The 14,156-nt window shown below is 45.8% G+C and overlaps 1 protein-coding gene across 3 annotated transcripts in view; it reads right to left on the bottom strand.

Annotated features, from left to right (window-relative positions):
* The window catches only part of FAN1 (FANCD2 and FANCI associated nuclease 1), an 84,145-nt gene that overhangs the window by 18,490 nt on the left and 51,499 nt on the right, over window positions 1-14,156 (bottom strand). For all 3 annotated transcript variants that reach the window (XM_033920774.1, XM_033920775.1, XM_033920773.1), the window contains 2 exons: window positions 10,603-10,767; window positions 8,397-8,562 (listed from right to left, as the gene is read on the bottom strand). In XM_033920774.1, the coding sequence (XP_033776665.1) occupies window positions 8,397-8,562; window positions 10,603-10,767 (331 nt within the window). The remainder of the gene's footprint in view (window positions 1-8,396; window positions 8,563-10,602; window positions 10,768-14,156) is intronic.

The following is a 14,156-nucleotide window of genomic DNA, read 5'->3' on the forward strand; positions in this document are numbered from 1 at the left end:
TGATCAGCCATAAAAGAATCTTTGTCCCAAGACGCCCACAGCCGCTTGGACGATGGCTGAGGGGGTTGAACAGAGGCAGGAGATTGAACGGGGCAGCCATGGAAGGAACACCCCCTCCCCCAGAGGACCCCATGACCCCAGGTACCAAAGCAGGACCCACTGCTGCCTATAAATAAGCCTTGCACATGGCCAACATCAAATCAGGGGAAAAATCCTCCAGCAGCAACATAGCATTCATGTTAGAAGCAGAAGACACATTTAAGACCTGTTCCTGCCTTTCCAAGACAAGAGAACATTCACCTGATGCTGTGAGCAAATAAAGATGTGCTTCCCGCCAAAACTGAGGGAAGGGCCGTCAATAAACTGTCATCAGAAAACAAATGTAGCACTGAATCCGACTGACCGCCGACAGCCGAGGAAACCCCAGGGCTCACTCCTAGCCAACAAGCAAAGTGCGAGGGAAGAACCTGGCACGACACCTGAAGCCAAATCTCCCTTAAGGCAGCCGGAACATTCTGTGCACCCACCAGCCGTATCCAATGAACGGCGCCCACAGAAAACACACTTTTTCTGCTTTTGTGCTAATAAAAGGGCCAAAAAAACCCACATACAACGCTGTATAAAAACAGCAACCTCAGGGCTCCTTATATATATGTTTATTTTTATTTTTTTAAATTTATATACCGCATAGAACTATGCGGTTAACATGTTGGTTACATACATAATATACTGATCGCCCTTTAGTTGCATAGATGTGGACAAACAATTGACAAACATCTTATCAATTAAACATTCAGCAATAAAACTGTAATAAGTTAAAACCCAATTATTCATTAGCATTGTATCCTTTATTTCTTGTGTCTTGTAAGCTTTTTTCAGTTTATTTCTTCTCACAGCTAACCAGCTGTATCAAGAAAAGGCACTCTAAACTGTAGTCATAGCCAGTATCAGTGGCAAGGCGTACAGCTGAGGCTCCTCTAGATTCAGAAAAAACCCTGGGGAGGTGGGGAAATGGGGGGGACTCAACTCTTCTGAGTGTGACACCCCCCCCCCCCGCCAGGTCGACAGGACCCCCAAGAGGGTCTCCCAAACTCAGTCCGGACAGACAAAGGAACAAGAAAGATTCACTAACCAGATCCAACAGGCCTTAACAAACCTCAGCCCAGACTGCACAAAACAGACCACTCCACCTGCTGGAGACTGAGAAAAGACTGATTGTAAGAGGGACTGCACAGCCCACTTGTACGGATGTCAAAAGTTGGTGTCTCAATCTCCACCTGCTGGCAGAGGAGCGTAAACCCATCCATTTCTGTGCCGGTCTGGAGGGACGATAAAGAATTCAGCTTTAGAACAAAAGTTGCAATGTGGAATAGTTCCCTAATGGTTATAGAAGTCAGCTGAGAATAAGAGCAGAACAGATGAGTAGCTATACTGTGTCAGATCAAAGATCTGTCTAGCCCAGTATCATGTTTCTACCAATGGTCAATCCAGAGCAAAAGTACCTGGCTGGATTTCCCACCCCCACCCCACAAAAAAAAAAAAAAAAAAAAAAGTAGAAAGATTCCATGCATAGCTGCTCATTATTAGGCAAACTAAGTAATATAGAACATAAGAATTGCCACTTCTGGGTCAGACTAGTGGTTCATCGTGCCCAGCAGTCCGCTCACACGGCGGCCCTTAGGTCAAAGACCAGTGCCCTAACTGAGACCAGCCCTACCTGAGTACGTTCCCGTTCAGCAGAAACTTGTCTAACTTTGTCTTGAATCCCTGGAGGGTGTGTTCCCCTATGACAGACTCCGGAAGAGTGTTCCAGTTTTCTACCACTCTCTGGGTGAAGAAGAACTACCGTACTTTCGTACGGAATCTGTCCCCTTTCAATTTTAGAGAGTGCCCTCTCGTTCTCCCTACCTTGGATTATTCATTGAAAGTTAACATCACACCAATAAATATTGTTCAACATCCATCCTTGGGAGTAATTTAAAGGGGGATGGTGCTTAATACAAGAATATGCCTTCATCTCAATCCCTTTTCAAATAACAATATCCTCTCCCACAACCATTTTTCAAATAATAGCCCTTCCTTTGCAGTTTGATCCCTGGATAATTATTTAAAACATTTGCTATGATTAAGTGAAATATGTCATTTTAATAGGAAATAAATGTTTCTACTAACTAAGTAACTGAACTTATGCAGGACAGAAAACCTGAATTGTACTGGCAGCTCTCTGATGCCTCTTGCTATATATCTCAGGTAGAGTAGTAGGACATTCAGGGATGCCACAGAAAGGAAGGCAGATAGTGGTATAGAAAGACAGTTGAGCATACATCATTAACCTCTGAACTCTTCATCTGGTGACACTGTATTAAAGGAAAATTTGTCTCCAATTTATAAAACTTACCTTTGCACTGTTCTCTCTTACTTTGAGCACTACTACCCAACTAAGAAACAGCATATAATATAAAATTTTAAAACACATTAAACATAAAATTAAATATCAGCATCAAAAACAGTAAAGTATTTAATTACTAAAGGCCTGTTGAAGGCTAATTTGCATTTATGTGGTTTCATCAGGAAAGTCTCTCTTGAGGAATGGTTCCACAAAATCTTTTGCCTGTTGACCTAAGCTGATAAACCTCCCAACAGGTACTCCCCAGAACAAATCATCTGTCAAGCCCTCCACCAGAACGCCCCGTGTGTGTTGGGAGAATGCTGCAATTGGCTGGCCCAGAACCATCTCTCCGATGTCAGAATTGACGTTGGGGGAAGGCCTGTGGTCTGGCCACGTGCAGTCACTGCATGCACCTGGTCTGTTCCTGTTGCGGCGGGGGTGGGTGGGAATGGAGCGTGGCAGGTGGCAGGGTCGGATTCAGGAGTGGGGCAGGGAGGAATCAGTGGCTTCAGCAAGGGGGGGGGGCAGCCAGGAAGAGATCCCAGGAGGTGGCCAGCCCGTGTGCCCCCTGAAGTATGCGTACCCACAGGTTGAGAAACACTGCTATAGACACCGGAATTTTGTTGGTTATATTTTATAAGAACATAAGAAGTTGCCCCCGCTGAGTCAGACCAGAGGTCCATCTTGCTCAGCGGTCCGCTTCCGCGGCGGCCCATCAGGCCTAGTGCCTGAACAGTGATCCCTGATTAATTTTATAACTTACCTCTAATCCCATCCCTATAATCTACCTCTACTCTTATCTGTACCCCTCAATCCCTTTGTCTTCCAAGTACCTATCCAAAGCTTCTTTGAACCCCTTTAGCGTGCTCCTGTTTATCACATCCTCCGGTAGCGCGTTCCATGTATCCACCACCCTCTGTGTGAAAAAGAACTTCCTAGCGTTTGTTCTAAACTTCTCCCCTTTCAATTTCTCTGAGTGCCCACTTGTACTTGTTGATCCCCTTAATTTGAAAAATCTGTCCCTGTCTATTTTTTCTATGCCCTTCATGATCTTGAAGGTTTCTATCATGTCTCCTCTAAGTCTCCACTTTTCCAGGGAGAAAAGCCCTAGCCTTTTCAGTCTGTCAGTATATGAGAGGTCCTCCATACCCTTTATTAGCTTAGTTGCTCTTCTTTGAACTCTCTCAAGTACCTCCATGTCCTTCTTGAGGTACGGCGACCAGAATTGAACACAGTACTCCAGGTGCGGGCGCACCATAGCACGATACAGTGGCAGGATGACTTCCTTCTTTCTGGTCATGATACCCTTCTTAATGATACCCAACATTTTGTTTGCTTTCCTTGAGGCTGTTGCACACTGCGCCGACGCCTTCAATGTTGTGTCTACCATCACTCCTAGGTCTCTTTCAAGGTCGCTCACCCCTATCGCTGATCCCCCCATTTTGTAAGTGAACATCGGGTTTTTTTTCCCTATATGTACAACTTTGCACTTCCCTATGTTGAAACTCATTTGCCATTTTTTGGCCCATTCTTCCAGTGTTGTCAGATCTTTTTGGAGATCTTCGCAGTCCTCCATGTTATTTACCTTGTGATATAGTTTGGTGTCATCCGCAAATTTAATAACCTCACATTTTGTTCCTGCCTCTAGGTCGTTAATGAATATGTTGAAAAGTAGTGGTCCCAGCACCGACCCCTGTGGAACTCCGCTCGTAACCTATTGCCAGTCTGAGTAATGGCCCTTTACTCCAACCCTCTGTTTCCTGAGGGGGAAGTTGTTTATTTTTTTTTTTATTTTGTAATTCTGGAAAGGAACTTTTTGATTTTATTACAACTTGCTTTGAGTATCCACTCACTAAGCACGCAGTAAAATGAAAGTAAATAAACTGCATAATGAAAGGCCGAATCTAGCAATATGATACTTAATTTACTTATCACCAGTGGCGTACCTAGGGGGGGGGCGGGGGGGGGCGGGCCGCCCCGGGTACCAGCCCTAAGGGGGTGTTCCCGGCCTTGCCGTTCAGTCCCCCGCCACCCCCGAAGGACCGCTCGCCCCCCTGGCCTCCCCGCACCACCTATGAACAGCCGCAGCAGGATCGCGAAGTCAGCGTCAGCATCCCTGCGCTGCTTCCTACGACGCGATCCCGCCCCTCCTCTGACGTCAGAGGAGGGGCGGGACCGTGGCGCAGGAAGCAGCAGGGATCGCTGACGCTGACTTCGCGATCCTGCTGCGGCTGTTCATAGGTGGTGCGGGGAGGCCAGGGGGGCGAGCGGTCCTTCGGGGGTGGCGGGGGACTGAACGGCAAGGCCGGGAACACCCCCTTAGGGCTGGTACCCGACGCTGACTTCGCGATCCTGCTGCGGCTGTTCATAGGTGGTGCGGGGAGGCCAGGGGGGCGAGCGGTCCTTCGGGGTGGGTCGGGGCATCAGGCCTTCAGGGTGGGGCGGGCGGGCAGGCAAGCAGGCTTTCAAGGGGGAGGGGGTGACAGGCAGGCAGGCAGGCCTTCAAGGGGGGACAGGCCTTCGGGGGGGGGGTGCAGACATTCAAGGGGTGCAGGCCTTCAAGGGGGGCAGGCAGGCCTTCAGGGGGGTGCAGACCTTCGGGGGGGGGGTGTAGGCCTTTGGGGGGGGTGCAGACCTTCAAGGGGGTGCAGGCCTTCAAGGGGGGAAAGGCAGGCAGGCCTTCAAGGGGGGGGACAGGCCTACAAGGGGGGGGGGACAGGCCTACAAGGGGGGGGACAGGCCTACAAGGGGGGGGACAGGCCTTCAAGGGGGGGTGCAGGCCTTCAAGGGGGGTGCAGGCCTTCAAGGGGGGAAAGGCAGGCAGGCCTTCAAGGGGGGGACAGGCCTACAAGGGGGGGGGACAGGCCTACAAGGGGGGGGACAGGCCTTCAAGGGGGGGTGCAGGCCTTCAAGGGGGGGTGCAGGCCTTCAAGGGGGGTGCAGGCCTTCAAGGGGGAGACAGGCCTTCAAGGGGGGGAAAGGCAGGCAGGCAGGCCTTAAAGGGGGGACAGGCCTACAAGGGGGTGGGACAGGCCTTCAAGGGGGGGACAGGCCTTCGGGGGGGTGCAGACCTTCAAGGGAGTGCAGGCCTTCGGGGGGGGGGGTGCAGTCCTTCAGGGGTGGGGTTTAGGCCTTCAGAGGGGGACAGACCTTCGGGTGGGAGGTAAAGTCCTTCGGGGGGTGCAGGTCTTCAGGGGTGGGGTGTAGCCCTTCGGAGGGGGGACAGACCTTCGGGGGAGGGGGGTCCTGGTGTAAAAGTACACAGAGGGAGAGAGGGAAGGGGGGGTTCAAAGATACATGCATATGCCAGACTTTGGGGGTTAGAAATAATGGGTCTAAAAACAGAGGAGTGGGAGAGAGATGGTGCATAATGGGATTTAAGGAGGGAAGGAACAGAAAGGGAGAGAACTTGGAAACAGGGGATGGTGTGGAGGGGGGATAGAGATACTGGATAGGAGGATAGTTGGGAACAGAAAGGGAGAGATGGTGGATCCTGGGGTGGTGGGGAGTTGAGAAAAGGTGAATCTGTGGATGGAGACAAAAAAAAAGGAAAGATGCCAGATCTCCGGGAGAGGGAAGGGAAACGGAAGGGGAGAACAGAGATGGCAGACGGATGGTTAGCACGGAGAAAGGAGACCCTGGCAAGCAAGACAACAAGAGCCTGGGACCAACAAGATTTGAATATTGATCAGAGAACAAAAGGTAGAAAAAATAATTTTATTTTCTGTTTTGTGATTACAATATGTTAGATTTGAAAAGTGTACATGAGACAGCTTGAAATGGGAACTTTTCTATTTTTGTGAATGGCAAGGCTGAGTTCAGTTAAAATATATGCTTTATAAGAAAATATAATAATGTGTTTTATAAAGTTTATAAGCATTGCTGGCATACTCGGTGAGGTGTTCCTAGTGTTGGTGGTGGTGGTAGCATGTCAGTGTGTTGAGAGGAAGAGGTAGTCTGGGAAATTCTGCTGAGCAAACTCTGGGCCCATTTCCACCCCCAGTTAGTCCACTCCACTCAACTGGTTCACACACTGAGTGGGTCTTTGGGTGTTATTTCTGGGTAGTTGTTTTAGAATCTCTTCCAGTGGTTTGTCAGTATCTCCTTCTGGTCCAAGGAAGGAAACTTTGTCAACCTTAGCATTGACCTTCAGAATATGTTTGTAACAGCGCTGCTTGTGTGGCATTAGGCTATGTAGTGATCGAAAGAAAAAAACAGACCTTTGCACATTTTTGCACTATATGGTGGGTGTATGAGGAGATTCATTTCCTGCACAGTTAAGTCCATTTTTTCTACTGAATAATAGTATAGGTACAATGAAAGTAAATAGCAAAAATGTTTGAGTAGATAATTAAGGAAATCTTTTTCATATTGCTTGCTTATGGACTGGGAAAAAAGACTGTTCAAGCAAATGTCTCCAGAACTGCTTTAATGGAAAAATGTGATTTTTTTTTTTTTTAAGTACTTTGTGAAATTTATTGTTGTTGTGAAATTTATTGTTATACTTTGTTTAAACTTAAAAAGCGGTGTCATTAACAGTGAATCTAATCGAAAAATCGATTCAACAGGGTGAATCGGATCGAATGAAATATTTTTCTCTGAATCGGGCAGCACTATTGGCTACCATGAGAATGGGCTACTGGGCATGATGGACCATTGGTGTGACCCAGTTAGGCTATTCTTATGTTATGTTCTCATCTGTAGGGGCCTTTGTTTTCACTTCTTATTTTAATGTATTTTTTTCCTGGGAACTTATCAGTGTTTTTTTATAATGGGAACAAAAATGGAAGAGAATTAATGTGTGTGGAATGGGGGGGGGTAACTAATTTCTTCAGCTAAATAATTCAATCCACTTCAAACAGACATAGGAGAACTCACGCACCATTCACACACCCTCCAACCAAAAACGTCAAAAGAAAAAAACTGTTCGACAACCTCCTAGCCATTCGAGCTGCAACACTTGACCCCCAACTCTACAACCTATTGACCTCGACCACAAACTACAAAACCTTAAAAAAAGAAATAAAAACCCTTCTATTAAAAAAACACATAAAACCAAACATAACATAATCAGAACTGTCCCAAGCATCACCTGCAACTACTCCATATGTACTTCTGATGTCATGACAATTCAGACATAATTTATGTTATGTTATGTTTGGAATAATGGTTACATAAATGAGGTTCAATAAAAGAAAATTTTCTGTGGGAGCATTTGTTGGAACTTCTGTTATCCTGATTTCTTCTATCTGTGGGCTTTCTTTAGCTAACCTACTTATCTGGGGCTTTCCACTTCTGCAGCTGCCCTTTTCACGGTCCACTTTGCGCTTGCACTCTCTGGGGAGGGGGGGTTGGGTCTGGGCTTGGTGGGGTAGGTGTGTCTGGTAGTTTTGTCTGGGTGGTGGCTGGGTGTTTCTTGGGTGCTTGTTGTGCGGATTGGTGTGTCTGGTGAGCGGTCTGGGTGTTGTTGCTTGTGGGGGTTTTTTTCATTATAAAATATGGCTGAGGGTCTAGTCCGGCTTATTATTCTTGTGGGTTCTGGGGTGGGATTTGTTTGCTTGCCCCAAGTTTTGGCCTTTTGTTGTGTATTGCTATGCCTCTCATTGGCAATTTTCTCTTGGGAGAGGCTTGTTCATGCTTGTTGTTGCTGTTACTCTCATTCTGTGTTCTTTTTGATAATGTATAAGTTTCTGTACAAACCATGGTTGCTTGTCTGGACCTTTTGCCATTCTCAATAAAAATACTTTGGAAAAAAAAAAAAAAAAAAAAAAGAAAATTTTCACTGCCTGTTTCTATTCTGACCATTTATTCCATTTCATGGTTATTGCAAAAAAAAAAAAAAAAATTTTAAATAAGGGGGGGGGGGGGGGGGTGTCAAAAAATGATGGGCCCCGGGTGCCACATACCCTAGGTACGCCACTGCTTATCACTCACCTCATTTTATTTTATTCTGCACAGTACTTCTACTTATATTTAATTCCCTGTATCAGCCTACTGATAAACTTACCCTGATCATAGCCCTGCTTCCTGTAATGGGCCAATGCCAACTCCTCAACTGAACACATGCATGTTGACAAAGTACCATCTTCTCTCATCTCATCATCGATATCCTCCAACAGAAAGACAGATTTCCCCATGCCACTCTGCGGACACATTCTTCCTTTTATAGTAATCTAAAACAAAAATGTAATGTTAAATTCTGCTCTACTTTAAAAACTTATACTTAGGCTGAATCCTACAAATGCACCTAAACATATGAATCTCCTCAAAAGATCTGCAGCTTTTCAGGAGTAGTAGCGAGGGGTTTCTTTAGAGTGAAAGCAAGAGCTGTCAATACGGTGTTATATGTTTTATGCCATTAGCCTGTCTCCACTTACTAATGCATTTTGATTTGTGATCTAGAAACTGAAATCATCTATTGTAAATGCACTACCTTAAATAAAATTTGTTTCTTTCTGTGCCTTACGACCATGTTGGAATGAGGAAGCAAAAAAGACTGGTAAAACACGCATTATAAAGCTTTTTGGGAGGAAAAAAACATACTGAAAACAGATCACAAATAGGAACATGCAAAATCAAACATTTTCCAAACCATTTTTAGCCTAGTTTCATCAGAAGTCCCCAAACCCCATAAGTGTCCTGGTAGGGCCTTCCTCAACCCCCATTAATAGCTTTGAAAGTATTCATTCAATTTCAAATTTCAACTATAAACAAGAGATGACCCCCCTCGACTAAGAGTGCTAAGTGTGTTTTTAGGCCAGTTCACTTCAGCTCATAATTTTAGAGAAGTCAAAGTATATTGCGATGACATCAAGATTATTAGTACTGTCGTTCTACTGGCTGACAAACATTTTGAAAGTTGTCCTGCCATTGGTTAGTAGTTGTTTCATGTGCAAATTTCTGTACCAAAAGGAGGAAACTAGACATCAGGAAAAAATATGTCTCCTGCTTTAAACAGAATAACCCCCCCAAAAAATATACAAACGAGAGAAAAACTATATATAAAAAAATAGCTAAATTCTCAAAAGTATTAGATGACTTCAGGTAAATACTAGAAAATAAAAAAATCAATATACATACATAGATTAAATTAAATGTGTGCTCAGTGAAATCAACATCAAATATGCCATTGAAAGGCTGGAAAGATGTTTAACATTTACATCATAGCACACGCCCTCCCTACCTCCAGTTGATATAGGGCGCCATGGCACATTTATTATCACCTTTCTGATCAAGACAGAGGAGAAACAGCTGAAATAAGTACTAGAGAATGACACGGTGACAAAATTCATCACCGTTCCCGTCCCCGCGGATAACCGCGGGAAATAATCCCATGTCATTTTCTAGTGTCTATTTCAACCTCGGTCCTTCTACACCAGCATTATTCAAAGCAAAGCTTGCGGGTCAGTGGTTGTGCCCAATTATACTTTGATTCTTTCCTCTCTCCTTAAAGAATGACATGAAGATGGTTTCCCGCGGTTATCCGCGGGGACGGGAACGGTGATAAATTTTGTCATCGTGTCATTCTCTAATAAGTACTGCTCTTATCCTTTAACACTATACACACATATGTGTTAGATCAGGGGTAGGCAATTCCGGTCCTTGAGAGCCAGAGCCAGGTCAGGCTTTCAGGATATCCACAATAAATATGCATGAGATAGATTTGCATCTCAAGGAGGCAGTGCATGCAAATCCATCTCATACATATTCATTGTGGATATCCTGAAAACCTGACCTGGCTCCGGCTCTCGAGGACCGGAATTGCTTACCCCTGTGTTAGATGGAGGTAGGGAGGGCGTGTGCTATGACGTAAATGTTAAACATCTTTCCAGCCTTTCAATGGCATATTTGATGTTGATTTCACTGAGCACACATTAAATTTAATCTATGTATGTATAGTGGTTAAACAGAATAACAACATTTAGAAACTTAAGTTTTGTTTACAGGTTGCTTGTACAACTTGTTTTATGCTGTTAATAAAGCAGCTGTTTATGCTGTTAATAAAGCAGCACATAACAGCTGATCCAAAAGTCAGTTGATTTATAATGCAGGCTTATAGTACAATTTCACAGCGTTCCTCCAAAATTACTATATAATTAGCCAGTAAAACAAGAAAGTGAGAAAGAATAGATTTTAGGTACCAAATCCCACAGAAAGAGAAAAAAAATATTTAAATGTACTCCAAATTCATCAAGAGCAGCAGCTGTACTCACATGAATGACGTCCTCAACTACTGTTATAGGCAGATCATGGAAGAGGTGTCTGAATTTTCTGCAGCTTGAAGACTCTTTCATCCTCAGTGCCCGCTGGCACAAAGCAAGCCGATGGCCCGTCCGGACGAAAGGATCAGATAAACCTTCTCTAATGCACGCAATCGCCTGATGCACAAAGAAACAGCTTATGAAGAACTCAAGAAAACTCTCATGTCCATCTATCTCAATTAGGTTGTGAGAAATTGTGAGCCCAATATTCAGCCAGAAACGGACAAGCACAACTGTTGTCCACCGCCAGCATTAAACCCAGATAATCAATGCCAGGCTGTTTCCAGTGCCTGACACTGAATATCTGGGGGAGATGTTTAACTGCTAAAAAGTTAATTGGTTATGCTCTAACCAGTTTACTTTTTAGTGGTTAAAGATAAGACAGCTTGACCACTAAACTTATCTTGTTAGACACTGAATGTCAGTGTCTAACTGGCTAAGTTGCGTGATATAGCCAGTTATATGTATGCTAGGTGCTAACCAGTTATCTCCCGCTGAATATTAGCAGTTATCATCTGGAGACTGCATATATTATTGTTGCTGGGTGCATCTGGGAGGGGAGTGGGAGGCTTTCTACTATTTGATATCATGGTATATTGTACTCGAGTTCGTGTTATCTAGTAAGCATCGGATCATGGCTCGCCCAGATCCGTGATCTCTCGGTTTTTGATTTCCCTTATGGAATTCTGTTTTCTTGTTCTGGTTTTTTTGGGCCTGTTTGGGGACTGGGTGGTGTCCTGGGGGAGCATTCTCTGGGATAGGGTGGGGTGTGTGCATGGCAGGTGTGTGTGGGGAGATTGGTGGGATGTATGGATGTGCCTTCAGGGGAGGGTTGAGGAGTTGCGTGTTGGAACTGCACCGTTACCTATCTTCTTGAGGCCCTCGTCTTCTGGGTGGGACCGGCTGGTGAATGGGGGCCTTACCAATCCTTTCCCGCTGGGCAGAGGTACCAGGCAGGGATGTCCCCTTTCCCCTTTACTCTTTGTGCTAGCTCTTGAACTTTTAGCGGTACAGCTTAGAACCCTTCCTTCAATCCAGGGAATTTGGATAGGAGACTGGAAAAGCCGGATAAATCTCTTTGCCGATGACATCTTGCTATATCTTGATAATCCACCAAAAGATCTGGACAGGGCACTTGAAGTGGTCCACACCTTTGGCAACATCTCCGGTCTGCGAGTCAACTGTGCCAAGTCAGAGTTGTTGCCCCTGGATGCTACTCACAAGGAAGCCTGGCATTCAGCTCTCTCTATACCGCCTGTCGGAGGGCCGCTGCGGTATCTCGGAGTGTATTTGAGTCCCAATTTGTCCCTCATGTATCAATATAATGTCCGTCGCCCTCTTGAGCAAATCACGGCTCTTTGTGACCGATGGAGGGAGCTATTGTTAGGCCTGTGGGGCAGAGTAGCTTTAACTAAAATGGTTCTCTTGCCGAAGCTCCTGTATCCATTACAGACTCTCCCTGTATGGCTCTCCGCTCGGGATGTGAAGGTTTTTCGCTCCATTATTTCTACTTTCATTTGGCGCCACAAAAGGGCTCGCATTAGGGTGGATTGAACCTCCCAGATATCAGACTTTATAACGTAGCAGCTCTGTTTCTATTTATCCATGAGGGCTGGACGGGACATTTCAAGTATGCCCCTGGAGGGTGGCTCACTTCCTAGTGTGCACTGCACTCTTTTTTGGCTTTATTACATATGCAGCCATCGGCGGTCCCGGGGAGATCCCCGAAAATGCGTCTTCTCCAACCGCTTCGGCTAGCGTGGAGGTGGTGGAGGCGACAGCAGAGGAAAACACCTGCTGTGTCTGTGATGCTGCCCCTGTGCGGTAACCTTGCCTTCATTCCAGGGATGGGTTCTTCCCAAATTCAGGTCTGGGAGCAGCGGGGTGTATGACATTGAGAGACGTTTGGGATGGGGGTGGCGAGGGTGTATTTCCCACATATACCCAGCTTCAACAGCGGTGGGATCTGCCGTCGAACCAATTTTGGGCGTACCTTCAGGTCCGTCACTACTATACTACACTACAACAGAGATGGGGGGACGCTGGGCTCTGTGGTCCTCTGGATGCACAATTCTTTCTGGTCTCTCTTGCCCAGAATAAACTGTCTATGTGGTGTCATATGCTACGGGCGACTTTGTCTCTGGGTCCCATTGATGAAGTGGCCTCTGTGTGGCGGGGCGGGGGGGGGGGGGAGATGGGTTTCCTGTGGGATCACAGAGAGTTCCTTGATTTGTTTGGTCATATTAGATCCCTGGGAGGCTCCTCTGATCTCCAGGAGATGCAGTTCAAGATACTACACAGGGCGTATATCTCTTGGAAGCAAGGGGCTCATATGGGCCTCTGGGAGGGGGATAATTGTACCAAGTGTCACCGTTCCTCTGGGACTTTGGTCCATCATTTTCTGGAATGCCCATCCACTGAACTGTGATTGCATGTTCTCCCTTTTTTGGAGCAGATCATGCACCATCCTATTCCCCGTGACTATGGCATGCTCTTATTGGGTGATCAGCGGGTGTTGGAGGACGCCGATTTCTCGGGTCCTCAGCAGAAATTTCTTTACTTAGCCGTTCTTTTGATGAAAAAACTCCTCTTGCAATATTGGGTGTCCAACCAAGCGGCCTCCTTTACTCATTGGCTTCATCGGGTTGCTCAGGTAGCCCGCTTTGAAATCCACAGAACTCCCAAGGGGGGGGGGGAGGATTGACCATCGCTGCTTTGTGGGGCTTTGGAAAGCAGCTTTGTTATTATGTCCCGGGGACTCGATGGCACAGCTGGGCAATCCCTATTGATTATACATTTTCTACTTTTCTACTTCAACTTTTTCTATTTTTCTGGTTTCCCTTTCTCTTTCTTTCTTTCTTCCCGTTTAGGGGGTATCAGGGGCTGTTCTAACATGAGGGGCGAGTGTGTGATGGTGTGTCGGTGGAGCATCTGTTGAGTTTTGTATGGTGTGTTTGTAGTCTGTGCCTGTGCAGTGCAACTGGAGGGTTTGCTTTTGCTCTTTATACGAAAATATTTGCAGATTGCGACTGGAGTGTATGGTGATATTCCATTTCTTTATTTCTTTTCTGTGTACTGCCAGTTTGATCTACTACTCAGTTTTTGTAACTATTCTGGGCCTTGTGTCCTTGTAATGTTGGATTTCTGTACACTCTGTGTTGCACTTGCTAATAAAAATGATTTTTTTTAAAAAAAGAAAACTTGTTATGACCAAGTGGTGGTGGAAGACGCTTTAGGAAAGTAATCTGTGGACTAGTACTACACTCTACTGCATACTACATTAAATGGACTGTCAGTTTCCTAGTAGAGAATAGTACAGTCAGCCATGCCATAGCTATCATTGAGCGAGCCTGATACAAAGTGAATGGGGACTTGTATACCGCCTTTTTGTGGCTTTGGCATTCAAAGCAGTGGGTACTGGAGGATTCCCAAGTAACTTGCCCAGGGTCACAAGGAGCAGCACTGGGATTTGATCTCACAACCTCTACCAGTGAGCCCAGGTCCAC

This window comes from Geotrypetes seraphini, chromosome 14 (assembly GCF_902459505.1).
Source record: "Geotrypetes seraphini chromosome 14, aGeoSer1.1, whole genome shotgun sequence".
Taxonomy (NCBI): domain Eukaryota; kingdom Metazoa; phylum Chordata; class Amphibia; order Gymnophiona; family Dermophiidae; genus Geotrypetes; species Geotrypetes seraphini.